We start from the raw sequence: 20,660 nt of genomic DNA on the forward strand, positions 1-20,660 counted from the left end.
CTCTGGAGATGTTCAAGACCTGCCTGGATGCCTACCTGTGCGACCTGGTGTAGGGAACCTGCTTTGGCAGGGGGGTTGGACTCGATGATCTCTGGAGGTCCCTTCCACCCCCTACAATTCTGTGATTCTGTGATTTAACAGCCTACCGAGAGATGAGACACTCATCAGCTTCCCTGGGAAGCATCAACCTCACGAAGTAAGAGGAAAACTACTGCACACAGAGAAAAAAGTTTGCGAGCCTCTGAAGCGGGTGGCAGCAGAACCTAGGCTCAGGCATTGGTTAACACCTGCACAAGAGGGAGGTTAAGCACGTGCCTTTTGGTAGCAGCACCTTGCGGTCTCAAGGCACCAGGCTCGTCTGGCTGCAACCTGGATGTTTTAGCACGGCACATCCAAAGCCCCAACCCCACACGAGGAGCTGGGCTGGCCTCCTACACCGCCGTGACAGCCCAGATCAGGACAGCACCCCTTACGCCACGTGCACCGGCTCCTATGCTCTACCGGCTGTTACAAACGAGGTTTTCAACAACGGGTTCTGCGAGGCCCTCTGGGATGGGAGACTCGAGAGGCTCAGCAGTATCATCAAAAAAAAAAAAAAAATTAGAAAAATGAAGCCACCACAGAGAACACAGGAAGCAAGGCGGGTGCCGGTTCAGAGCCCAGGCCGAAGCAGGGGAGAGGCGCAGCCCCTCAAGACGCGGTCAGCGCGGCTCCCGTGGGTGCTCCACACTAACCAGGCGGGGCCCCGACCACCCGGGCCCGGCTCCCGGCGCGCACCGCGGCAGGCCCCGCGCGAGGCCTGTCCGGGCCGGCACTGACCTGCCGCCGCTGCCAGCTCTCCCTCCCTCTCCGGGCGGTGCTTCCGGCCGCTCCGCCGCTTGCGTCAGCACTGCGCGCCGCTTGCGTCAGCGAGACGCCCGACCCTCCGCGCGAACCAATCGCGTCCTCCCAGAGCCCCAGATGGTCCCCGCCCAGGTGGGAGGTAGCCAATAGAAAGCAAGCGCCGTTTCTCTCGCTCGAGCAGTCAGCGAATCGCTTGAGCGCACCGCGAGAAGGCTGGTACGCGCGGGAGTTGTTGCTAGGTAGACTAAGATGGCGGCTCTGGATAGGGTCAAGGTGCTGGTGTTGGGCGACTCCGGTGAGTGCGTGCCCCTCTCCCCTCCCCCAGCACGATGCAGGATGCGCGCGCGCACAGCGCGGGGCTGGGGCGCCCCCCTTCTCTCCCATGCCCCCCACCCGCAGCCGGGGCGCATGCGCAGTGAGCCGCCGCCTGAGTGGAAGAATCCCCGCAAGACCCGGCCGCTGGGTTTTTAAGAGTTGGCCCTGTCCCCGTTGGTCCCTTTGTCGTGCGGTAGCCAGGTTAACCGACATTGTCCTCTGTGTGCCTTTGCAGGTGTCGGAAAGTCTTCTCTCGTGCACCTCCTGTGCCACAACCAGGTGCTGGGAAACCCGTCCTGGACGGTGGGCTGCTCGGTGGATGTGCGAGTAGGTGCCGGGCTGCCACATGCTCTGGGGAAAAATTGGTACCTCGTTGTAGGAGCACAGAAATCACTAAGGCTGGAAAAAAAACAACACTAAGATCATCTAGTCTAACCTCCAACCCATCCCCACCATGCCCACTAACCACATTCCTCAGTGCCATCCATACGGTTCTTGATCACCTCCAGGACAGTAACTGCATCACCTCCCTGGGCAGCTGTGCCACTGCCTCACCACTCCTTCTGAGATGAAATATTTCCCATTATCCCTCTTGAACCTCCCCTCTGGTGCAATTTAAGGCCATTCCCTCTCACCTTGAACTTTAGGGTACTCAGTGTGATGTCTCCCTTCCTGCTCATTGCAGAGGATGAGGTTATCCACTGACTCCCTAGGTGCAATCCTCACAGCACAGTGATGAACGCTTTCATCAGTGTTTCCTGCATTTTCTTTGAAATGCTGTGCTGTTGGTTAGGACTGATTCTGCTTTATTGGCTGTGAGTTTAATCTCTGAGAATCTCACAATATGTTTCCTAAGTGTGGGGAAAGAAACACGGCAATTTTGTTTCACTGCAGAATAAAACAAAAATTGTTGATTGATTCATTCAGTTGAGATGTCAGTGAGAATTTGGAGAGGAAAAAGGTGTGGCCAGTGGGAACTCAGTATGTCAGTGTTCTTAATGTTGTGGCACTAGCACAGGAAGTCATGACCGCCTCTTTACATCTGCTTTAGCAATACACGGTTTCACAGTGAGGGATAAGGTTTGCTAATATTTGGGTGGGAAGAATGATTCCTGCTGATTCGCCAAACTCCAGAGAAAGATCTCTGATATCCACTGATATGCTGACTCTGTCCACCCAGTCTTTTTCCACTTGAGAGATTTGAAATTGCTGCCACTGTTAAAATTTGCAATTTTCTGTCCAAGTGCTGTAGTCCTTTGAGCTGTATTGTACAGATTAACGCCCAGAAACTGATGCTGTGATTGTGTATGATACGAATTTTCCATTAGATCCACGACTACAAAGAAGGGACTCCAGAAGAGAAGACGTACTATATTGAGCTGTGGGATGTTGGAGGTTCAGTGGGTAGTGCCACTAGTGTGAAAAGCACAAGAGCAGTATTTTATAACTCACTGAATGGTAAGTTTGCTTGGTATCAATCTCTTTTTGTCACTTGTTTCTCTTGGTTCTGGAGCAGGACTCCTTTAAGGCTAGATGAGGACTGTTCCATTCACTTTTCTGATTCCAGCATATTTATAAAGAAAAAAAAAATAAAAAAAAACTAGCATTCTTAGAATTTTATGGATTCAATTTTGAACTGGGAAGGTATTTTAGACAAACCTGTACAAATGTGCTTCATCAGCCTTCCCCTTCAGTCTCATGCAGCTAGCGCAGTGAGGAATCTTTGCAGTGTTGCAGTGATGTCCTTTTCAGCTATGCATGCAGACATAAAAGGCTGCCATTACCTCTCCAGGCCTGGTATATGTGCAGAAATACAATTTATATTTTCATGTCTATCTAGTTCCAAAACCTACAGTGCAGAAATAGCTATTTGAATTTGTAAATGTGAACTTGAAATTATGGTATGAACTTTGATAGTTATATCCCACAATGACAAAGTTGAACTCTTCTCCCATAAAATTGCAATATTCTGATAACCATCTTGCCTTCTGCTCATTTAATTTGTCAAGTGATTTGTAGTAGTTAAATCTGCAACTTGCAAGATTGGTGGAAAGTTACATTTTATGCCATTTGAAAGGATGGCATCTGTTCCCTTGAGATACTGGCTTAAAGTCTGGTGGTTCATCCGTATCACTAAGGTAGCAAATAAGAGATTGCATTTCAGTTATTACTTTTTTGGCATCCAAGGATAGTTCACTGAAAATAGATATATACCTGATTAACATCTGCTTATGAATCTCTCTTACTTTGACTCTCGTTTCTTGTTCCTCGTCAATTGAGAGCCTTCAGTAATGTTTTAAGCTATATAGTAAGCAATTTTTGCTCTGTGATTGTTTAATTAGTTATTTCTTTCCCCTTTCCAAGGGGATAACTGTATGCAGGTATCTCTTGTTTGTACTGTTAGCCAGACATCTCTAAATAAGATTTGATTTGAGCTGTGTCCTCAAAGCAAAGGCCTCAGAATAAGCTTCTACTGTACATGAAAAAAAATGAGTTCTTTTTGACACTTAATTTGCAGGCATGCCAGCCTGTATAGGTCAGACTTGGAAATATCCTAAAACAGCACATTAGGTGATGAAATTTCAAAGTTATGTATGTTATAATCGATGAAGTTATTAAAATAGAGCTATTTATCTTTACTGCCCAAATGATATAACTAGCCAGCTTGCATATGAAAACTGTTGGCTTTGGTAGTTAGCATTGGCACTGTTGTGGTTTTTGGGTTGTTGGGTTTTTTTTTCATTACATAAATTCAATTGCTAGAGCTTGTCTCACAGATTGCTTCTCATCTGATGTAAGAAGAGAAGATTAATGCATTCCTTCTGCCTGACTGCTTCACCTTATTGGGCTTCAAAAGACAATTGGTGTTTGGTTGCAGTAACATCGTTGCTGGCTTTCAGGGAGACCTGGGTACTTTGAAGCTTGATACAGTTTACTATTTAGTCTACCTCAGCTCTTCAGCTTGGTTGTTCCTGCATCTGATGTGTGGATTGTGATAGTCTAGGACAGTGAACAGGCAGCAAGGCCGTGGCTTGCAGACATTTTGTGGGAGGAACTTTTCCTTGAGTGGTCGTTGGTCCTACACGCTCTTTTTTGATGTTGTTTTCTCTACTGGTGCAGCTATCTGTGTAGGCTTTCAGTGAACCAGAGAAGGGAACCAACCTATCAAAAACATGGCTAGGGAAGAGTGTCTGGAGGTAGAGCATGTTTCTCACAGATTATGCAGCAGTGCCTATGAATCTATTGACACAGGCCAAGTTATATTCTGCCATGCTTTTTCTCCCTACGCTAGAGGTGGGCAGACGGTTGAGTTGTCTTTTCCTGCAATTACTAAGATAAGTGCTTTGAAATAAGGATATGGTTGTGACATGATGGGAAATCTCATAGCACTGAGTCTATGTGCACAGTAATGTGAGGTGGTGGAGAATGTGTTTGTTCTTAGTGTGTACAGTGGGTGGCATCTTTAGGAATTAAGGTAAAAGATAAAATGACTAGTATTCTACACCTATGTACTATTAAATGTGTTTAAAACAAATCCTGATAAGGATATTATGCCATTTGGTCCTTGAATTAATTACGATTTAAAGTCTGGAGGAAGTGGGAACATTCCACAGGTTTCAGAAGGTGTGAATAAATAGAAGAAATTTGCTAGCAGGAATTGGTAATGGAGTTAGGAACTGTGGTTATCAGAAGTGGGTGTCTGTTAATAGCACTGCTAGGAAGATTGGCTGGCAATTTTCCTCTCTCTGATTTTACGTTGTGAAAGATGATAGTGATGAAAAATGCTGGAAGCTTAAATACATGAAATCATATTCATTCATATTTCTACCAGCCATTTAGTGGACTGTAAAAGTCTGTGAGTTTCTCTTGTGGATACCTCCCCAAGTACTTGGCATCAGTTCTTGAAAATGCAGGAAAGCAATAGCGCTATGTAAACCCTTTAAAACAGATGAAGAACCTTTGGACTTCTCAGATGGTGTGACCAAAAAAATGGTTACATTTACTAATTAGGCAAAGCAGAAAAAGGATGACTTCTCTGCTGCAGCAATAGAGTTTCTGTATCCTTAAGACTAGGCAGAGCAGAATCAGAGAATGTATGCAAGCCACTTGCAGATTAAATCCTGAGGTGGCTGTTCTTTTCCCTTTTTTGTGAGATTTTCTTTTTGTTCTTATCCAATTCCTGATAAGCAACTTTAGGGAAGAAAAAAAAAACAGCAACTGTTGCATCGCAATATTTTCTGGTTTTCTTATTTACTGTAACTGAACTGGTTATATTTCCCTTTCCTGATTGTTAGACATCTGGGGACCTGCAGATGTCATTTTGTGAAGATAAGAAAAAGACACACATCATTAAATAACATCTTGCTGCCTACTCTCTCACTTTAGGGATAATTTTAGTGCATGACTTAACCAACAAGAAATCATCCCAGAATTTATATCGCTGGTCTTTGGAAGCACTCAACAGAGATGTCGCTCCAACAGGAGTTCTCGTGACAAACGGGTGAGTGGAAAACATACACAGTATGTGCACAGTAATTCTAAGCTGCTGTGGGAGTCTTCGTTCATCCCAAAGTGTGAAAACCACACAAAATTGGATGTGGCTGGAATTTTAAGAAAGAAGTAAAAAATGAGGACATACCAAAGAAAATCACTGGAGTTTTCTTTTTGCATTGCTAATGAGGCCATTCTCTCAGTAGATTCCCAAACTGCATAGCAGAGACCTTGCTTTAAGGGAAAAGATGTTTACCGTGCCCTTTATTTGCCTGAGGCCTCTGTCTGTGTTCATTCCCTGATACCTGAAGAGACGCAAAGCCCTTGTACAGTAAGTGTCATGGAATGGCATGACTCTGTTTGGAAGGGCTTCCCCTGAATGCACCAAGACCAAGTGCGTTCACTTTTGGGTGGATGGGAGTCATTTCAGGAGTGTACCTGAAAAAAGAGGTTAAAGAACTCCGTGTAACGAATGTGTTAATAATAAGCTTTCCAGCAACTTGTCAGTATGTCCTCTTGTTTCTCTGTGTGTTATATACATAATCAAGGAGGTTATCAAATCATTGATAAACCACATGCATGAGCAGAGAAGCAATAATAAAGGGCAGCTTTTTGTGGGTAGATTACATTGTTTATCTGCCTGTGCTGGTACACAGGTGCTTCTGTAGAAACATGGGAGAAGGAAAGGGGGGCTTCCAAACTTAAGATTTCTCTAAAGCTTCACTTCAGGGACAGATGTTCAGCTCCTACCAATTACTTGATCAAGTTGTTGCTCTTACTCATAAAATTACTTCACTTTAGCTTGTCTTAAGTAAAACTGACAGGTATCCTAAGGGCAATGCTTGGTATATGGATTTGTAATGATGTTTAATTACTATATAATTTATTTTATAAAGACTGTCTTTGATCATAATTCATACCTGAATCAAAGCTTGGAATGGAAACTGGAATTCAGGGTGTAGTAACTATCTTTACTTGAATGTAGAAATTAGTAACTTGACACTTCAGCAGTGTTATTGCAGCCCTTTTGATCTAATGTGGGAAAGGATAATGTTTCACAGTTGTGATTTATTTCATTGCCCTGCCTTAAAAATGTCAAAACTTTGGATGTTCAGAGATGCTGCTCCCTGCTGAGTCTCTGATGGCTGCATATGCCTGGTATAATACTGAATGAAGCCCCTGTTTCTTTCTTGCTTGTCTAAACTACCTAGCATTTCTTCTGACCTGCAAGTCATCTATGAAGAGAAGAAATCCAATCCATGGTTTCTTTTTTCTTTCAATTTCTGTGTAGGGTCTTAGATGCTGAAGCCTTAATTTGCGCATACAGCATGTTCTCACTTAGATAAATAATGTTGATAAATTGCTCTTATTTGAAAGGAACGGGGAATCTTATGGTGCCCCTAAGCTCACTTAGATGACCCTCACTCCATTCAGGATTGTATTTGTTTCCTTCAGTGACTATGACCGTGAACAGTTTGCTGATAACCAGATTCCGCTGCTGGTAATAGGAACTAAGCTGGATCAGATCCCAGAAACTAAGCGTAATGAAGTTTTGACCAGAACAGCTTTCTTGGCTGAGGATTTCAATGCTGAAGAGATAAATTTGGTTAGTATCCTTGTCACCAGTGTTCTTCTTTTATATGGCAGTGATTCTGATTTTCTGTTAAGTAAAACTTGTTACAAAAATTGCAGTTCCAGGGATTTTCTCACTAGTGCTGGAGTCATGCATGTTTTGATTAGCTGACACCTCTATGTGATGAAGTGATGGTCTTTGTTTCATTGTAGAAAGATAAGAGGGGTTAGATAAAGCTGCTGATCTTGGAATTGATGACTGGAAGTTTTCCCTCTTCTTAGTTCCAACACAAAATATCTTTGAATGAAATATTTTTGAATGAAATAACCATATTATTTATTTCTGTATATGGATACATATGTGTAGTGGGTTAACCCCAGCAGGCAGTTAAGTACCACACAACTGCTTGCTCACTCTCACCCCATAGGATGGGGGAGAGAAATCAGAAGGATAAAAGTGAGAAAACTCATGGGTTGAAGTAATGACAGTTTAACATGAAAGTGGAAACTGTGCAAGCAAAGCAAAAAAGGAATTCATTTGCTTCTTCCCCTCAGCAGACAGATGTTTAACCACTTCCTGCAAAGCAGGGCTTTATCATGCTTATGTAGCAATTATTTGTGAAGATAAACACCATCAGTCCTCGGGTCCCCACTTTCCTTCTCCTTTCCCAGAGTTTTTATGGCTGAGCATGATGCCGTGTGGTCTGGAATATTCCTTTGGTCAGTTGGAGTCAGTTTTCTTGGCTGTGTCTCCTCCCAGCTTCTTTCTAGCTTCAATTTGCTTGCTGGAGCAGCAGCAAGAAACAGAAAAGGCCTTGATGCTTTGTAGATAGTGTTGAGCAATAGCTGAAACATTGATGTGTTATCAATACTTTTTTCAAATCCAAACCATAGCATCATGCAAACAACTATGAAAAAAATAAACTCTATTCCAGCCAAAACATTACAGTCTTTAACATTGTCAGTGTGCTGTGTAAATGTTTCTACACATGAACATGTGACCAGTACAGATTATTAGCTGACTTTATAGCTGGTGACAGAACATAGATATGGAGAGCATAGGGGAAATCAGAATTCTCTAGTTACTTTGCAGTGTAGAATTGACTTTGCCTCTAGTGTAAGGAGTCTACCCTCCAGGCAAAGATCTAGATGAAGGACAGTACTAAGGAAAGCTGCTGCTTCCATGCCTTTCACAAGTAGAGAGTTTTGGTCCACAGGTCAAACCAATACCTTGCATGATACCTGGCTAGGATTATTTCTGTGTCATCTTCTGATACTGCACCTCTGAAATCACTTGAATGCTACTTCTCTTAAGCAATTGATTTTGCCTTCAAACCTCTCATTCTCAAAACTCTGAGGAAAAGGAAACTTTTTGGTTTATCTGAACTTAAAACACCAAAGGTTTTTGTTTTTATTTCTTCTCAATCCATTTTTCTCTCAAATGACTTTGGAGATGAAATAATAGCAGCTAGACTGTTTCCCTTCATTGGCGGTATGTGCATGGCTGAGGAAAAATGTTATGGTAATTTCCACTTGTATGTCTTCATTGCACTGATTTTCTTGTGCTTGGTTTGTTGACTTTCTTGTGTTCTAGGATTGCACCAATCCTCGTTACTTGGCTGCAGGCTCATCCAATGCTGTCAAACTAAGCAGATTTTTTGATAAGGTAAGTCAATTAAATTAGGCTTTACTGCTCTATGTATTGAACACTGTGATTTGAGCATGGAAGACACCTATTCCTTTCACATTGTGCTTTTTGAATTTGAATCAACTCAAGCCAGGTATGGGCAGGCCAAAGGCTAGTCTTCTCATGGAGATCTGTGATCAACTTGAAAATTTGATTTTTTATCTGTACGTACTAATAAAGAACAACTCACAACTGTGCAAAAACAGTGCGTATGCTTTTGAAATCATTTGGTAGACCAGAGGGTTTGCAGTGAGCTAGGGTAACATGAAGAGTTACAAGACAAGCAAATGGTATCCTGGGCTCCATCAGAAGAGGGGTGGCCAGCAGGGACAGGGAGGAGATTATCCCCATCTCCTCTGCTCTTGTGAGGCCCCATCTGGAGCACTGCGTCCAGGTGTGGAGCCCCCTGTGCAAGAAAGACAGAGAGCTGTTGGAGAGGTCCAGAGGAGAGCCACAAAGATGATCAAGGGACTGGAGCACCTCCCCTATGAGGACAGGCTGAGGGAGCTGGGCTTGTTCAGCCTGGAGAAAAGAAGGCTGCAGGGTGACCTCATTGCAGCCTTTCAGTACCTAAAGGGAGCCTACAAACAGGAGGGGAATCAATTCTTTGAAAGGGTAGATAACAGCAGGACAAGGGGAAATGGTTTTAAGTTGAGGGAGGGAAGATTTAAGTTTGATGTCCGGGGGAAGTTCTTTACAGAGAGAGTGGTGAGGTGCTGGAACAGGCTGCCCAGAGAGGTTGTGGATGCCCCGTCGCTGGAGGTGTTCAAGGCCAGGTTGGATGGGGCCCTGGGCAGCCTGGCCTAGTATTAAATGGGGAGGTTGGTGGCCCTGCATGTGGGAGGAGAGTTGGAGATTCATGATCCTTGAGGTCCCTTCCAACCCTGGCCATTCTGTGTGATTCTGTGATTCTGTACAGACGATGGTTAGCTCTATCGCTCCTAGTTAAATCAAACTTCAGGAATGAAGAAATTTAGTACCTTACTTTTCTTTCCTCAACAAGAGAGCATCAAGACCTACTGTGAAAATGACAGGATTGCTCTGGCTTAAGGCACTTAGCATCCCCTGCACAAAGAGATCACAGTGAAACAGATGATGTCCCGTAACAGATCATTCTTCAGAAACGAAATTTGGCCTGAATTTTCTTGGGAGGAGGGTGCAGGTTATACAAAATGATACAAATTGCTTTTTGATTCTTAGACTGGTGGTGGTAGCTGCATAGGTGCCCTTCAGCATGGACAGTTTGTGAATCATTCTCAGAGAGCAAGTATGGCTACCTCCTGTCAAACCTCACCTATTGCACAGTGGACATCTGCAGATTGAGCTTCTGTGGCAAAACTACTGCACCTGCAGAGACAGATGGGAATAACTTTCACTCTGATGCAATACGGAGATACCAATCACCCCCATTATTAAAGGAGGGCTACTTTCATTTGCGGTATAGAAGTTGAGGATGACAGCTTTACCAGGAATCACTGAAGGTGGCAACTCCTTCAGTGTGTAACAAAGCACTGTAATTAAAGCAGTAGGCCTAGAGCATAGGGCTTGGGTCCAGATCTCTCCCCTGTTAGCCATGAGTTTCACTGCTCCTGTGTGAAGTATTGGTTGAAATCTGAGGTTATGCATATATTGTGCCTGCTAAAATTACTCTCTCACTGTTTTTCCAGGTCATAGAGAAGAGATACTTCTTAAGAGATGGCAATCAGGTTTGTAATTTTTTCTTTTTTATTTTGTTTCTCCCACTGTCGTGAACTGCTGGTAGAGACCTTGTGTAAAACATGGACTTTGTGTGACTTTAATTTATGCTAATTTATGCTGGTAGTTGAGGTTGGTTTTTTTTTATCTGTGGGAGCACAACTGCTTTGGTTAGGCTGAAAATTCTCTGACTTGTCACCTGAAATGTTTGTAATGTGATCAGCAGTAATCTAAGTATGCTAACATAGTTTAAATAAATTGGGCTAACAGGATCTCTTTCAAATCTCTCAGCCTCTGACTGTCAGCTTGCAAGTTTAAGCCAGAGATGCTGTCATGAAGGTCAATGAAAAGGCTTTTTTGCACAGATGAAACTAGCATTATTTATTTTGTACAGGTAGTTTTCATAGAACCAGTGGAACAGCAGGAAAAAAATGGCAATATGATACCATACTGTAATTAATTCCTAAATGGTTAGATAAGCTGTTTCCAGTACAGTTGGTAAAGAACAAGGCAAATGAGTGCCTTCACAGGCCAGTCGTTTCAACTTGTTATTACCCCTGTTTTCTCACGTGTTGTCTAACGTGCAGGAAACAGTGAAGTTCTACTCATCAGGTCTGTGAGGTGCTTGCAAATTATGGTGAATAGCACCACAGAAATAGTGTGAAATGTATTACTAAGTGTAACTGAGCTGAAAGCCCCTTTGGGAGAGCAGGAAAAAATGAACTTGGAATTATAAAATGCTTACCTTACGTGAGCATGTTCGTATGCCTTTTAGAAATAAATTTGCTTTTTTTCTGTTTCAGTTCTGCAATATTCCCTTTTTTCTCCCCTCTCCACTCCTACTCAAGTTCTAGAAAAATTCCCTTTCATGGGAACAATAGCTTAATGCAGAAATCTGATTGTGTGCTGTTTGTTACATGGTGTAAGGTTTTTATTTTCCTATTTGATCATTTTTAGTAGCTAGCCAGAGATTAACTTTACATTCTTTATGATCTCATGCCAAAGATTACAGCCTGCTGGTGACTACTTTCATTTGCCTCACTGACAACAGCTCAAAAGCTTGAAACAAACCTTAAGCTATGGACAGCCATGTTTAAAGACAAAATCCAAATTAGAATGGGTGACTTCAGTATAAACTCATAATGTTGGTATTTGAAATGAGCTATGTCATGTGTATCTTATGAATGCCTTTCTGGGTTTTCTACAGTGGGTTTCTTCAATCCCTTTTGTGTTTTGTTCTTTTTTTTATTGCAAATAGAATTCTTCAGGATGAAAAGAAAAATAAGTTTCAAATAGCTTGTAGCTGAGCTTCGATCAGATCTCATATAAACAAATAATTGTTACTCTTACTTAATTGGCTTTGATATAGAAAATGCTGAAGCAGATAAGTTTTTAGCTATGTTGTCTTTCTACTTTTGAGTTATAATGTCAGCATTTTTCTTTTCTGAATTCCCAAAGCAGTTTGGATTAGATGAAATTCTGTGTAAAACTACCTGGCTTTTCTCAGGGATTACTGCTTTCCAGGCTTGAACAAAATAATTCTTGAGTGAATACCTCAGTCTTAAGCCTGACTAGATTTAACTTGTGTTTCTGTAGTGGACTTTTATTTTGGCTAAGCTCTTTGCTGTCTCAGCTTACCAATGAATTACATAACCCATCAGTCTACTTCATAGTGTGAATTACATTCTCTCCCCATATCAACCACAAACGCCTTTATTGTCCTAGCATGATCTGTAATGCTTGGCTGACACCTTCCATTTTAATATTCATATATCCTATGAGAATATGGATGCTTACTGATTCTGCTGTTTCTGCTTATGCTGATTCTGCTTAATGTCAAGTTAGACATTCAAGTTATTCTGAACCATAATCACACAGTTTTAAGAGTCACCAATAGGACAGCCATCTAATACAGTGTTAGAGAGCAGCATATCTCTTTCTTTTGGGTGATTTGTGGCTCTACTGGATTGCAAATGTTTGAAATATGGTTAAGCCACAGAAGCTTTTGATGGTTTTGAGTAGATTTTTTTTGGTAAGCACTCATTGTCACAATGTAACCAGTGTATACAGATAGTCTGCAAAAATAAGAGTACTAATCCTTTGTATTATTGCAGCTTTTTCTATTCTGATGGTTTTCTCAAAGCTTTCACCAGTTGATAACATCGTACTTTCAACTGTACTATGAAATGTACTATGACATACTGCTGTCTCAGGTTAGAGACATTAAGTCTCAACAGTTGTTTAATAGAATGTGGTGATAATGTATTATAGTTTTAAGAATGAATGGAGGAGAAATTCTTTTATGTGTTTGAATCTGGGGAAAATACAGACTTTGAAATCTCTTATTAAGGGGTTTAGGATTCATTGTACACCTTGCCAAAAAAGCCTAAAGGCTCCTAAAGGAGCTCTACAGGACAAAAGATCCATACTATAGTTTGACATCTTGTTTGATGCTTTTCTAGTACTAGTCTGAAGTGTTTTAGTCCTGATTCTGGGAACAGTGTGGAAGAGGATGGCACTGTTGCAGTGGGTGCAGTAAGAGGAACGTGAATATGAGTGAGAGGGAAACTCCTGCTAATTCTAACAAGTTATCTTTTTTGTCTGTAGATTCCTGGCTTCTCGGAAAGAAAGAGATTTGGAGGAGGAACACTGAAGAGCCTTCATTATGACTGAACGCTGGAAGAGATGTGGAAGATGACTTCTCTGAGTTTCTGACAACATTCTCATTCCCACTAGGTGCTTGAAGACAATAATTCTCATGTCAAGCAGAATAAAATGAAATCATGCTTTGGCCAGGTAGACTGCTGAGGCTACTTTTGCCAGAAAAGACGTTAGGAAGAATGTCCAGAAACCTAACTTGAAACCTGAAGTCCTTCTTAAGATTGCCTGAAGATATGGGAACATTTGGGGAAAGTGTGCAATAAATTCTGTGCCTCCCACAATGCAGTGGTAAGCTGTCATGCATAGCACGTATATTTGATATCTTTTTCTCCATTTGGGAGACTTATGGATAGTCTTTGCAATGAATTACATTCATCTTACCTCTAGCAGAAAGATGATACTGAATGGGCTTCTCATTTACAGTAAAATGAACAAAACAAGTGAGCAAAATGTAAGAATGAGTAAGGGGTGGTCTGGAAGATAATAGAATGCTGTCATTAAATGTGTGGTGTTGTTTCACCTGAAATATAATATTCAGCCATATTGAAAAGGGATAAAAGTGATAGGTGAAAGATTAAAAGGGATTTGAAGCCTAAAAAAATCACAAGTGGAAAACAAATTCTGCTGCTTAAATTAAAATTGTTTACTTTAGAGATGACGAAGTAGATCAGATACTTGTGTTTATCTTTTCATAATTGAGTGTTCTTGTACTTTGTGTGAAGTTAAAGGGCGATGTCTTGAAAGTTGATGGAAAAAGTAAGGTTTTTGTATAGTGCTTATATGCAACAAATGTGGCATGGTCTTACTGAGTCTGAGAGCTTAGTGGATTCAGAGAATGTGAAATATAAGAACATCCAGCCTTAAAATGGATAGAAATGTAAAAGAGATACAAAGCCCTGAAAAAGTAGAAACGAGGTATGACTATAAAGCACGTTCTGTGATGTTTCCTTTTCATATTTAGTGCTAAGAATGTGGAAAGTGTATTGGCCTTGTCTGCTCTTGGCTTTGTAAATAGCCCAAGCTTTGTAGAGTTTCTCACCTCCCCACAGTTATGTAGAGTGGTGAGAACCTGGTTCATGGCAGTTTATTGTTTTCTTTTGCTTTTCTCTCCTTCCTCATAGTCACTGCTAATGGTTAAGCCTCTGGTGAAGGCTAACTAAGAGCTGGAATTAGATATAAATACAGATTAATAATAAATGGATGTAGACGAAAGTAAAATGCTGGTGTGAAATTGAGAGTGAGCTGAGTTCTGCAGTCTCCAGATTACATCTGCCTGCAGCCCTTCTCTAGCAGCTGCCTGGAAATAAATGGAAAGCTGCCTATTGCTACTAATCAGGCACAAAAATGACAGCTAGGTATACCAGCCTAGCTTATTAAAAATATGAATACTTTTCTTTTCCTGAGGCCATTTTCAGAAATTGGAAATGTGCTAACGTGAGTGCATTAAGTTTCCAGGTGCGTGTATAAAATATTTACGCTTAGTTTATGAGCAGAAAAAATAAGGTACTGAAATACTCATAGCTAATAATCCGTGAGCTATGCAGATCAGGACAGTGCCAATGTCTGATTCTGCTCCTTTGATAATGAAAGCTAGAATTGTTTTCTCAAGGTCATCAGAACTGGAGTCCCTCCTGTTACCAAGGAGCTGCAGAGTAGGACAAGAGTGCTGGGAAGGAGGATTTTTTCCTTCACCCTCTGGCTCCTTCAAGAGAATTGGCAGTGCTGCAGAGTAAGGAAGGACATTTAATTGAAAATGCTGCAGGAAACAACAGTTGCACAGGTCTTTGATTTGTAAGAAACAACTTTCCAAAGTAGCCCTCTTCAATTAATCAATAAAAGAACATTGTCTAGCATGTTGTAGGGAAGTCCTAGTTCCAACTCAGCTGTGTTTGAGCACTTTCTCCTGAGGCTCCCCAAAGAAGAAACAAAGTCATAGTGTGAGCAATCAGTTCACACTCCAGGAACATGAAAACATGCATAGGACCTGTCCCTCAAGTGGGACTGAAGCTATGACAGTTGGGATGTTGGAGAACATTAGAAATAGATACCATTAGGACACAAGAAGAGAAGGCAAAGAAAACAATACTGAAAAGAGTAGAGTATGTATGCAAGCAGTAGGAGGTTAGCAGATTGAGAGAGAAGTTTGCTTGAGGGCAGGGCTCCTGCTATAGGCCTGGCTATGTTTCTTTGGGCTCATTCATCTACCTGTGAGCTGTATAACTCAGGATGGCCTGAAAATGTCTAAACATTAGTTTTGAATTGTCATCAGAAAAAGCTGTGTTCATTTTTCTCCCAAATATTTATTGTCCATGCCAGGTTATTTCCATTTGCTAGTGAATTGACTTGCTGCGTGGTCTGACAAGTGACTTCATGGACAGTCTCACTATCTCATCTACTAAGTGGAGGCATGGCTTTGATGTATCTGTTTATCAAATTGTAGTGCTTTCAATACACTGGGAATTAAAGAGTTTACTTTTTTAAATACATACAGAATTATATATATATGTGTGTGTGTATGTTTAATTTGAAGTGAGAAAAACAGTTTTTCCAAGCTCTTTGTTGTGAAAATATTCCATTAGCACCACCCTTAACTCTGTTCTGCCATAAACACTGTCATAATTTTGATATGGTTAGTTTTAATGCAAAGAAATCCTTTAGACAGCTATCATTTGATTATAATTCTAAAAGGGAAAGGCTATATTTCTGTGGTGTTCTCTGTCAGTAGCCCTGAAAAATGATTGCAGACCCATCTGACCATGATTACAGCATTTTAGTATTCGTGGTCCCAGATTAGAACAGATTGATTGATAAAATACTTATGTATGTGGGTTTTTTTCCCCAGTATTTTTACCCACTTGTAGCATTTCATCAGGACTGAACTAAAGGTGTTAGCATATTCTAGCTATGTTGAAATATAATCCTGAAATTTCATAGTTTTCCCATGCTTGGGGTTAGGATAATTGCACTATCCCTATTTTGTGGTTTCTGCGTTTACACAGCTAGCATACACTTTAGATCTCTTTAAATAACTCCATCCTATTTTGATTTGTAGCAACACCTTCTCTCTTGCTAAATGTAATACAGCGGCAGAATGGGTAGTGAGTAATAAATTAGACAAATTAGAATGGGTATAAACTCAAGCAGGCACCATTAGCCTGCTCAATATGTGTAGTGTGTATCCAGATGTGGGACAACCATCCCAGCTCTTTTTTTTTTCCATTGATTTTACCTTTACTCACTGTCCCATCCCTTCCACACTTCAGCTTTGTCCCTCTCTTAAACTGGTTGAACATTAGTTTTAAGCTGTCACTAGAGAAAAGCGATGTTCATCTTTCTCCTACAGGTTCATTGTGCAGCCCAACCCTGTTTGGTTCTGTTTGGTTTTTATTTATTACAAGCTACAGTAACTAGCTAGATCATCTTATGCCTATGTTAACACAGTGTTGTGAATCTAACATCTTAGTTATTTTAATGCACGTAGATCTCCAGTCCAGATTAAGATTCTGATTTATTTAAATGTCAGCAGGTTGCCACAATTATGTGTATTTTTTTTTCCTTTTAGGAAAAAGCAACTTCTTTGTTATGTAGTAAAGTCAAGTATGTTGATGAAGTTAACATTACATTTATTTTTAAGAGAAGTGGTTGGTCCACTTCAGAAATCAGAGTAAGAAACCAGAATCTGTTTCACTGCTGTTAGCCCCTCATTCTTTTCAGCTGCCAACATGACACTGCAGCTCCAAGCTTGAGGCTGTGGCACCAGGCACTTTGTGCCACGCTTGGTTCCTCCTCCTGCGTTTCAACTTCCATTTCTCTGCCTTCCCCTCCTCATGCCCTGTGTGAGCCTACTGTCTGCCTTTTCTCTGTCCCTCCAGCTCCATTAGTCCCTGATTTCTTTCCCTGTCTGACCTCTCTGTGTCCCTATTCTTTTTGTGCTCCCCCTCCCCTCCCTTTCTCTGTTTCTTTCCACCTTGCTGTCTTTCTTGCTTTCTCACTTTCTGTCCCTGACTTTTTGTCTTTTGTGTCCCCCATTACATCTCTCCCTGTCTCTGTTTTTCTCTTGTTCTCACCCTCTCCTGTCTGTCTCCCTGATGTCTGTCACAGGCACACACTTTTACCCCTTTTGTCTAAACTGGAACTTCTCCATCTCTATTTTCAGTAATATGTTCCCAGATGCTCTGCACCTAATGCTTAGTGCAAAGTGTCAGGGAAGACAGTTCATAGATGTATTTCAAGGTGTGAAAGACTTCAACGTGCACACTGGTGAGAGGTATGGCAAATGAGCACTGATCCTCCTTTCTTCCCAAAGGGCTTGGCAGAACATTCTGGTTGGTTTATGTCCAGCTTCTTCACTGAGGGCATAGAAGCATGAGTATGTCTTAAATATGGAAAATCCTCAGAAATGCCTTCTGGATTTCTGAACAGAAATACAGGAAACAATATATATTAAGTAACCTTAAATTCTTCAGCTGTTTTCAGCTTAGTAGCAAAGAACGGGATTGCCTGCTCTACAGCAGTCTTTAGCAAAGGTGCCTCTGGCTTTAAGTGTGTTGAATCTATGCAGTAATGGGGTTTTGGGGCAACTTTAATGTCAGTTTTCATTATTGATAATATTTGCAGAGGCAGTTTCAGTATGCTCCATTTATGACAAATGAGATATGAACTGCTGTGCCGGAGCTTGCAGTCAATAGATTTTTTTCAGTGAGGTGTGGTGAAGTCTGTGCTAGAGTCATCATTTTTCTGTTGATAAGGAGGTGACAGGCTTTACCAGGAGAAAAGCTGCTTCTGCTATTCAGCAAAGAGAGCTTAATCCTTCTATTTCCCTTTCTTTTGTTAGTCAGCTCTTCCCATTAGAGCTCTTGTTCCGTCTTACTTTCCATAAGAGGAGACTGGATTCTTTGATTCCTTTATAGTGCTGAGCATGTCTACAGCTTAGTGCACTAGTTTTCTTTGACAAATGCCATTATCATTATTGATGAACCTGTCACTGGCTGGCAAGTTACCAGAAAGTACTCAGAGGTAAAGTTTTCCTTAGGGTGTTCTTTGCTGCAGCACTGTGTATTTGGTTCTCTGACAGGCACTGTTTTCAGAAAAAACATCAGGTAGGTGTTAAGTGGAAGAGGGAAAGGAGGACAAAAAGAAGTCCCAATCCTCTTCAAATGTCCTATCAACTACAAAGATCTTCTACCTAGTGAGAAACCACTACATAGTCGAAACACTGGCTTTACAAACAAGTATTGTTCTTAGCATTATCCATTTGCACTACTGTAGTTTGTTGCAATATGTGATCAGCAAACAGAGAAAATGAAGAATGGGACCCCTTTGCTTTCTTCATAGTGCATCAGAATGGTCAGTGAAGGAGCTAAGTCCTCATCACTAACAGCAACATCACTAACAGCATACAGGCTTTGCAGTTGTGCAGGCAGAGCTGCAATCATAACATTAAAGAATCATAGAGTGGCTTGGATTGGAAGGTACCTTAAAGATCATCTTGTTCCAACCTCACTGCCATGGGCAGGGTTGTTACACACCAGATCAGGTTGCCCAGGACCCCATCCAACATGACCTTGAATGCCTCCAGGGATGAGGCATCCATAGCTTCTTTGGGCAACCTGTTCCAGTGCCTCACACCATCTGAGTACAACATTTTCTCCTAGTATCTAATACAAATCTCCCTTCTTCCAGTTTAAAATCATCCGCCCTCATCCTATCACTATCAGACCATGTCAGTCTCCATCCTGTTTATAAGCTCCCTTCAACTACTGGAAGGCCACACTGAGGTCTCCCTGGAGCTTTCTCTTCTCTACTCTGAACAAGCCCAAATTCCTCAACCTTTCTTCATAGGAGGGGTGCTCCAGCCCTCTGGTCATCTTAGTGGTCCTCCTCTGGACCCACTCCAACAGCTCCGTGTCTTTCTTGTACTGGTGGCCTCAGGCTCGGATGCAGTACTGCAAAGGAGGTGTCACAAAGGCAGAGCAGAAAAAGTCACCTCCCTCACCATGCTGGCCACCCCTCTTTTGATGCAGCCCCAGATACTGTTGGCTTTTGAGCTGCAAGTATACACTTGGTACATTTGGTTTGTATCAAGATTTTCATTCACCAGAATCCCCAAGTCCTTCTCAGCAGAGTTGCTCTCAAGGAGTTATTTTCAGTTTTCACACATATCTGGGACTGCCATGACCCAAGTGCAACACCTTGCGCTTGCCCTTGTTGCACCTCATTTCAGTTCAGTTGGATGCACTGTTCAAGCTTGTCCAGGTCTCTCTGGACAGCATTCCTCCTTTCTATTGTGTCAACTGTACTACTCATCTTGGTGTCATCTGAAAACTTGCTGAAGGTATACTTAATCCCTCTGCCTATGTGATTGATAAAGATGTTGAAGAGCATTATCTCAAGACAGACACCTGGAGGACACCACTTATCACTGGCCTCCACCTAGACACGGAGCAGTTTACCATAATCCTCTGGCTGTGGCCAACCAACCAATTCTTTATCCACCAAATACTCCACCATTCAAATGCATATCTTTTCAATGTAGTGAGAGGAATGTGGTGTGGGAAATAAACTGCCATTCCCAGAACCAGAGTCTAAACAGATCTTGAAATTAGATGTAGTTTCCTAACAGTGAGAGTGATAACACCTGAAACAGTAGAGGAAAGCACATTTGTCATTGTTTGATTTATTTCAGAGTAGAATTAGTTTTCTGAAAGATGTTCTTTAATACAGCTCTGAGGAAAAGTCCCCCAGAATACTTAGAAGGGAGCTGGTTTAGATTATTGAGACTATGTGTGCTCTTCAAAGAGACCGCAAATTCTATCTTTGTCAGTTCAGTTTCTTAGCCAACCTTTACTGCAAGTAACGTGAAGTACAGGCATATTGTCTTTTTCCTGCTTTGAAATTATTTCATTGAGATAGATTTTGTTGTGCCCCTTGGGCTTGTCAATGTACAGGAACTCTGGCTCCACACCTAATGAAAGTGTGCAGGCAAATTCCTCCTCAGCACAGCCTTCTCTCGAGATATCAAATGCAGTACAAACACATAAATAAAAATCCAGCTTCTTTCTTGGCTAGATCGACTGAACAGAAGTCAGTGCTGTGTGAACCCAGAACAGTCATTTCTTTTGACTAGGAGATGGACCATGAAATAAAACAGTGCGTAATTAAATCATGCACTTCTGTGTTCCCTTTGACCTGAAAGTTAATGTTTACACAGTGGAAAAGAACCACTGGCTTTGGGTTAAAGATTTATTAAAAGCCAAGGAAGCCTAGTAGATCTGAAGTCTAAGACTAAACTCAGAGTTTATATCTTGGTGTTTCTTACTGAGGTTTGTTCTACTCTGGCTTACGTGGACTTGATGGGCTTTCCTATCCCTGATGAAAAAAAAGAGATTGTATCACA

At 41.6% G+C, this 20,660-nt stretch overlaps 2 protein-coding genes across 3 annotated transcripts in view; one reads left to right on the forward strand and one right to left on the reverse strand.

The window, feature by feature from the left end:
• GTF2E1 (general transcription factor IIE subunit 1) overlaps positions 1-930 on the reverse strand; it is a 50,786-nt gene extending 49,856 nt beyond the window's left edge. The window contains exon 1 of one of the 2 annotated variants that reach the window (XM_048941595.1): positions 820-930. The gene's annotated coding sequence lies outside the window, so the exon portion shown is untranslated. Of the gene's footprint in view, positions 1-315; positions 752-819 lie in introns of those variants that run through there. The other variant, XM_048941603.1, reaches the window with a different exon arrangement.
• Positions 931-1,001: 71 nt separating this feature from the next.
• RABL3 (RAB, member of RAS oncogene family like 3) lies at positions 1,002-15,762 on the forward strand. Its single transcript, XM_048941658.1, has 8 exons — positions 1,002-1,138; positions 1,394-1,485; positions 2,487-2,616; positions 5,545-5,659; positions 7,105-7,255; positions 8,816-8,887; positions 10,576-10,614; positions 13,211-15,762. Exons 1-8 carry the CDS (start codon positions 1,093-1,095, stop codon positions 13,274-13,276), a joined length of 711 nt encoding a protein of 236 aa, XP_048797615.1. The 5' UTR covers positions 1,002-1,092; the 3' UTR covers positions 13,277-15,762.
• Positions 15,763-20,660: the final 4,898 nt, after the last annotated feature.

Source organism: Lagopus muta, chromosome 1 (genome assembly GCF_023343835.1).
Source record: "Lagopus muta isolate bLagMut1 chromosome 1, bLagMut1 primary, whole genome shotgun sequence".
Lineage (NCBI taxonomy): Eukaryota > Metazoa > Chordata > Aves > Galliformes > Phasianidae > Lagopus > Lagopus muta.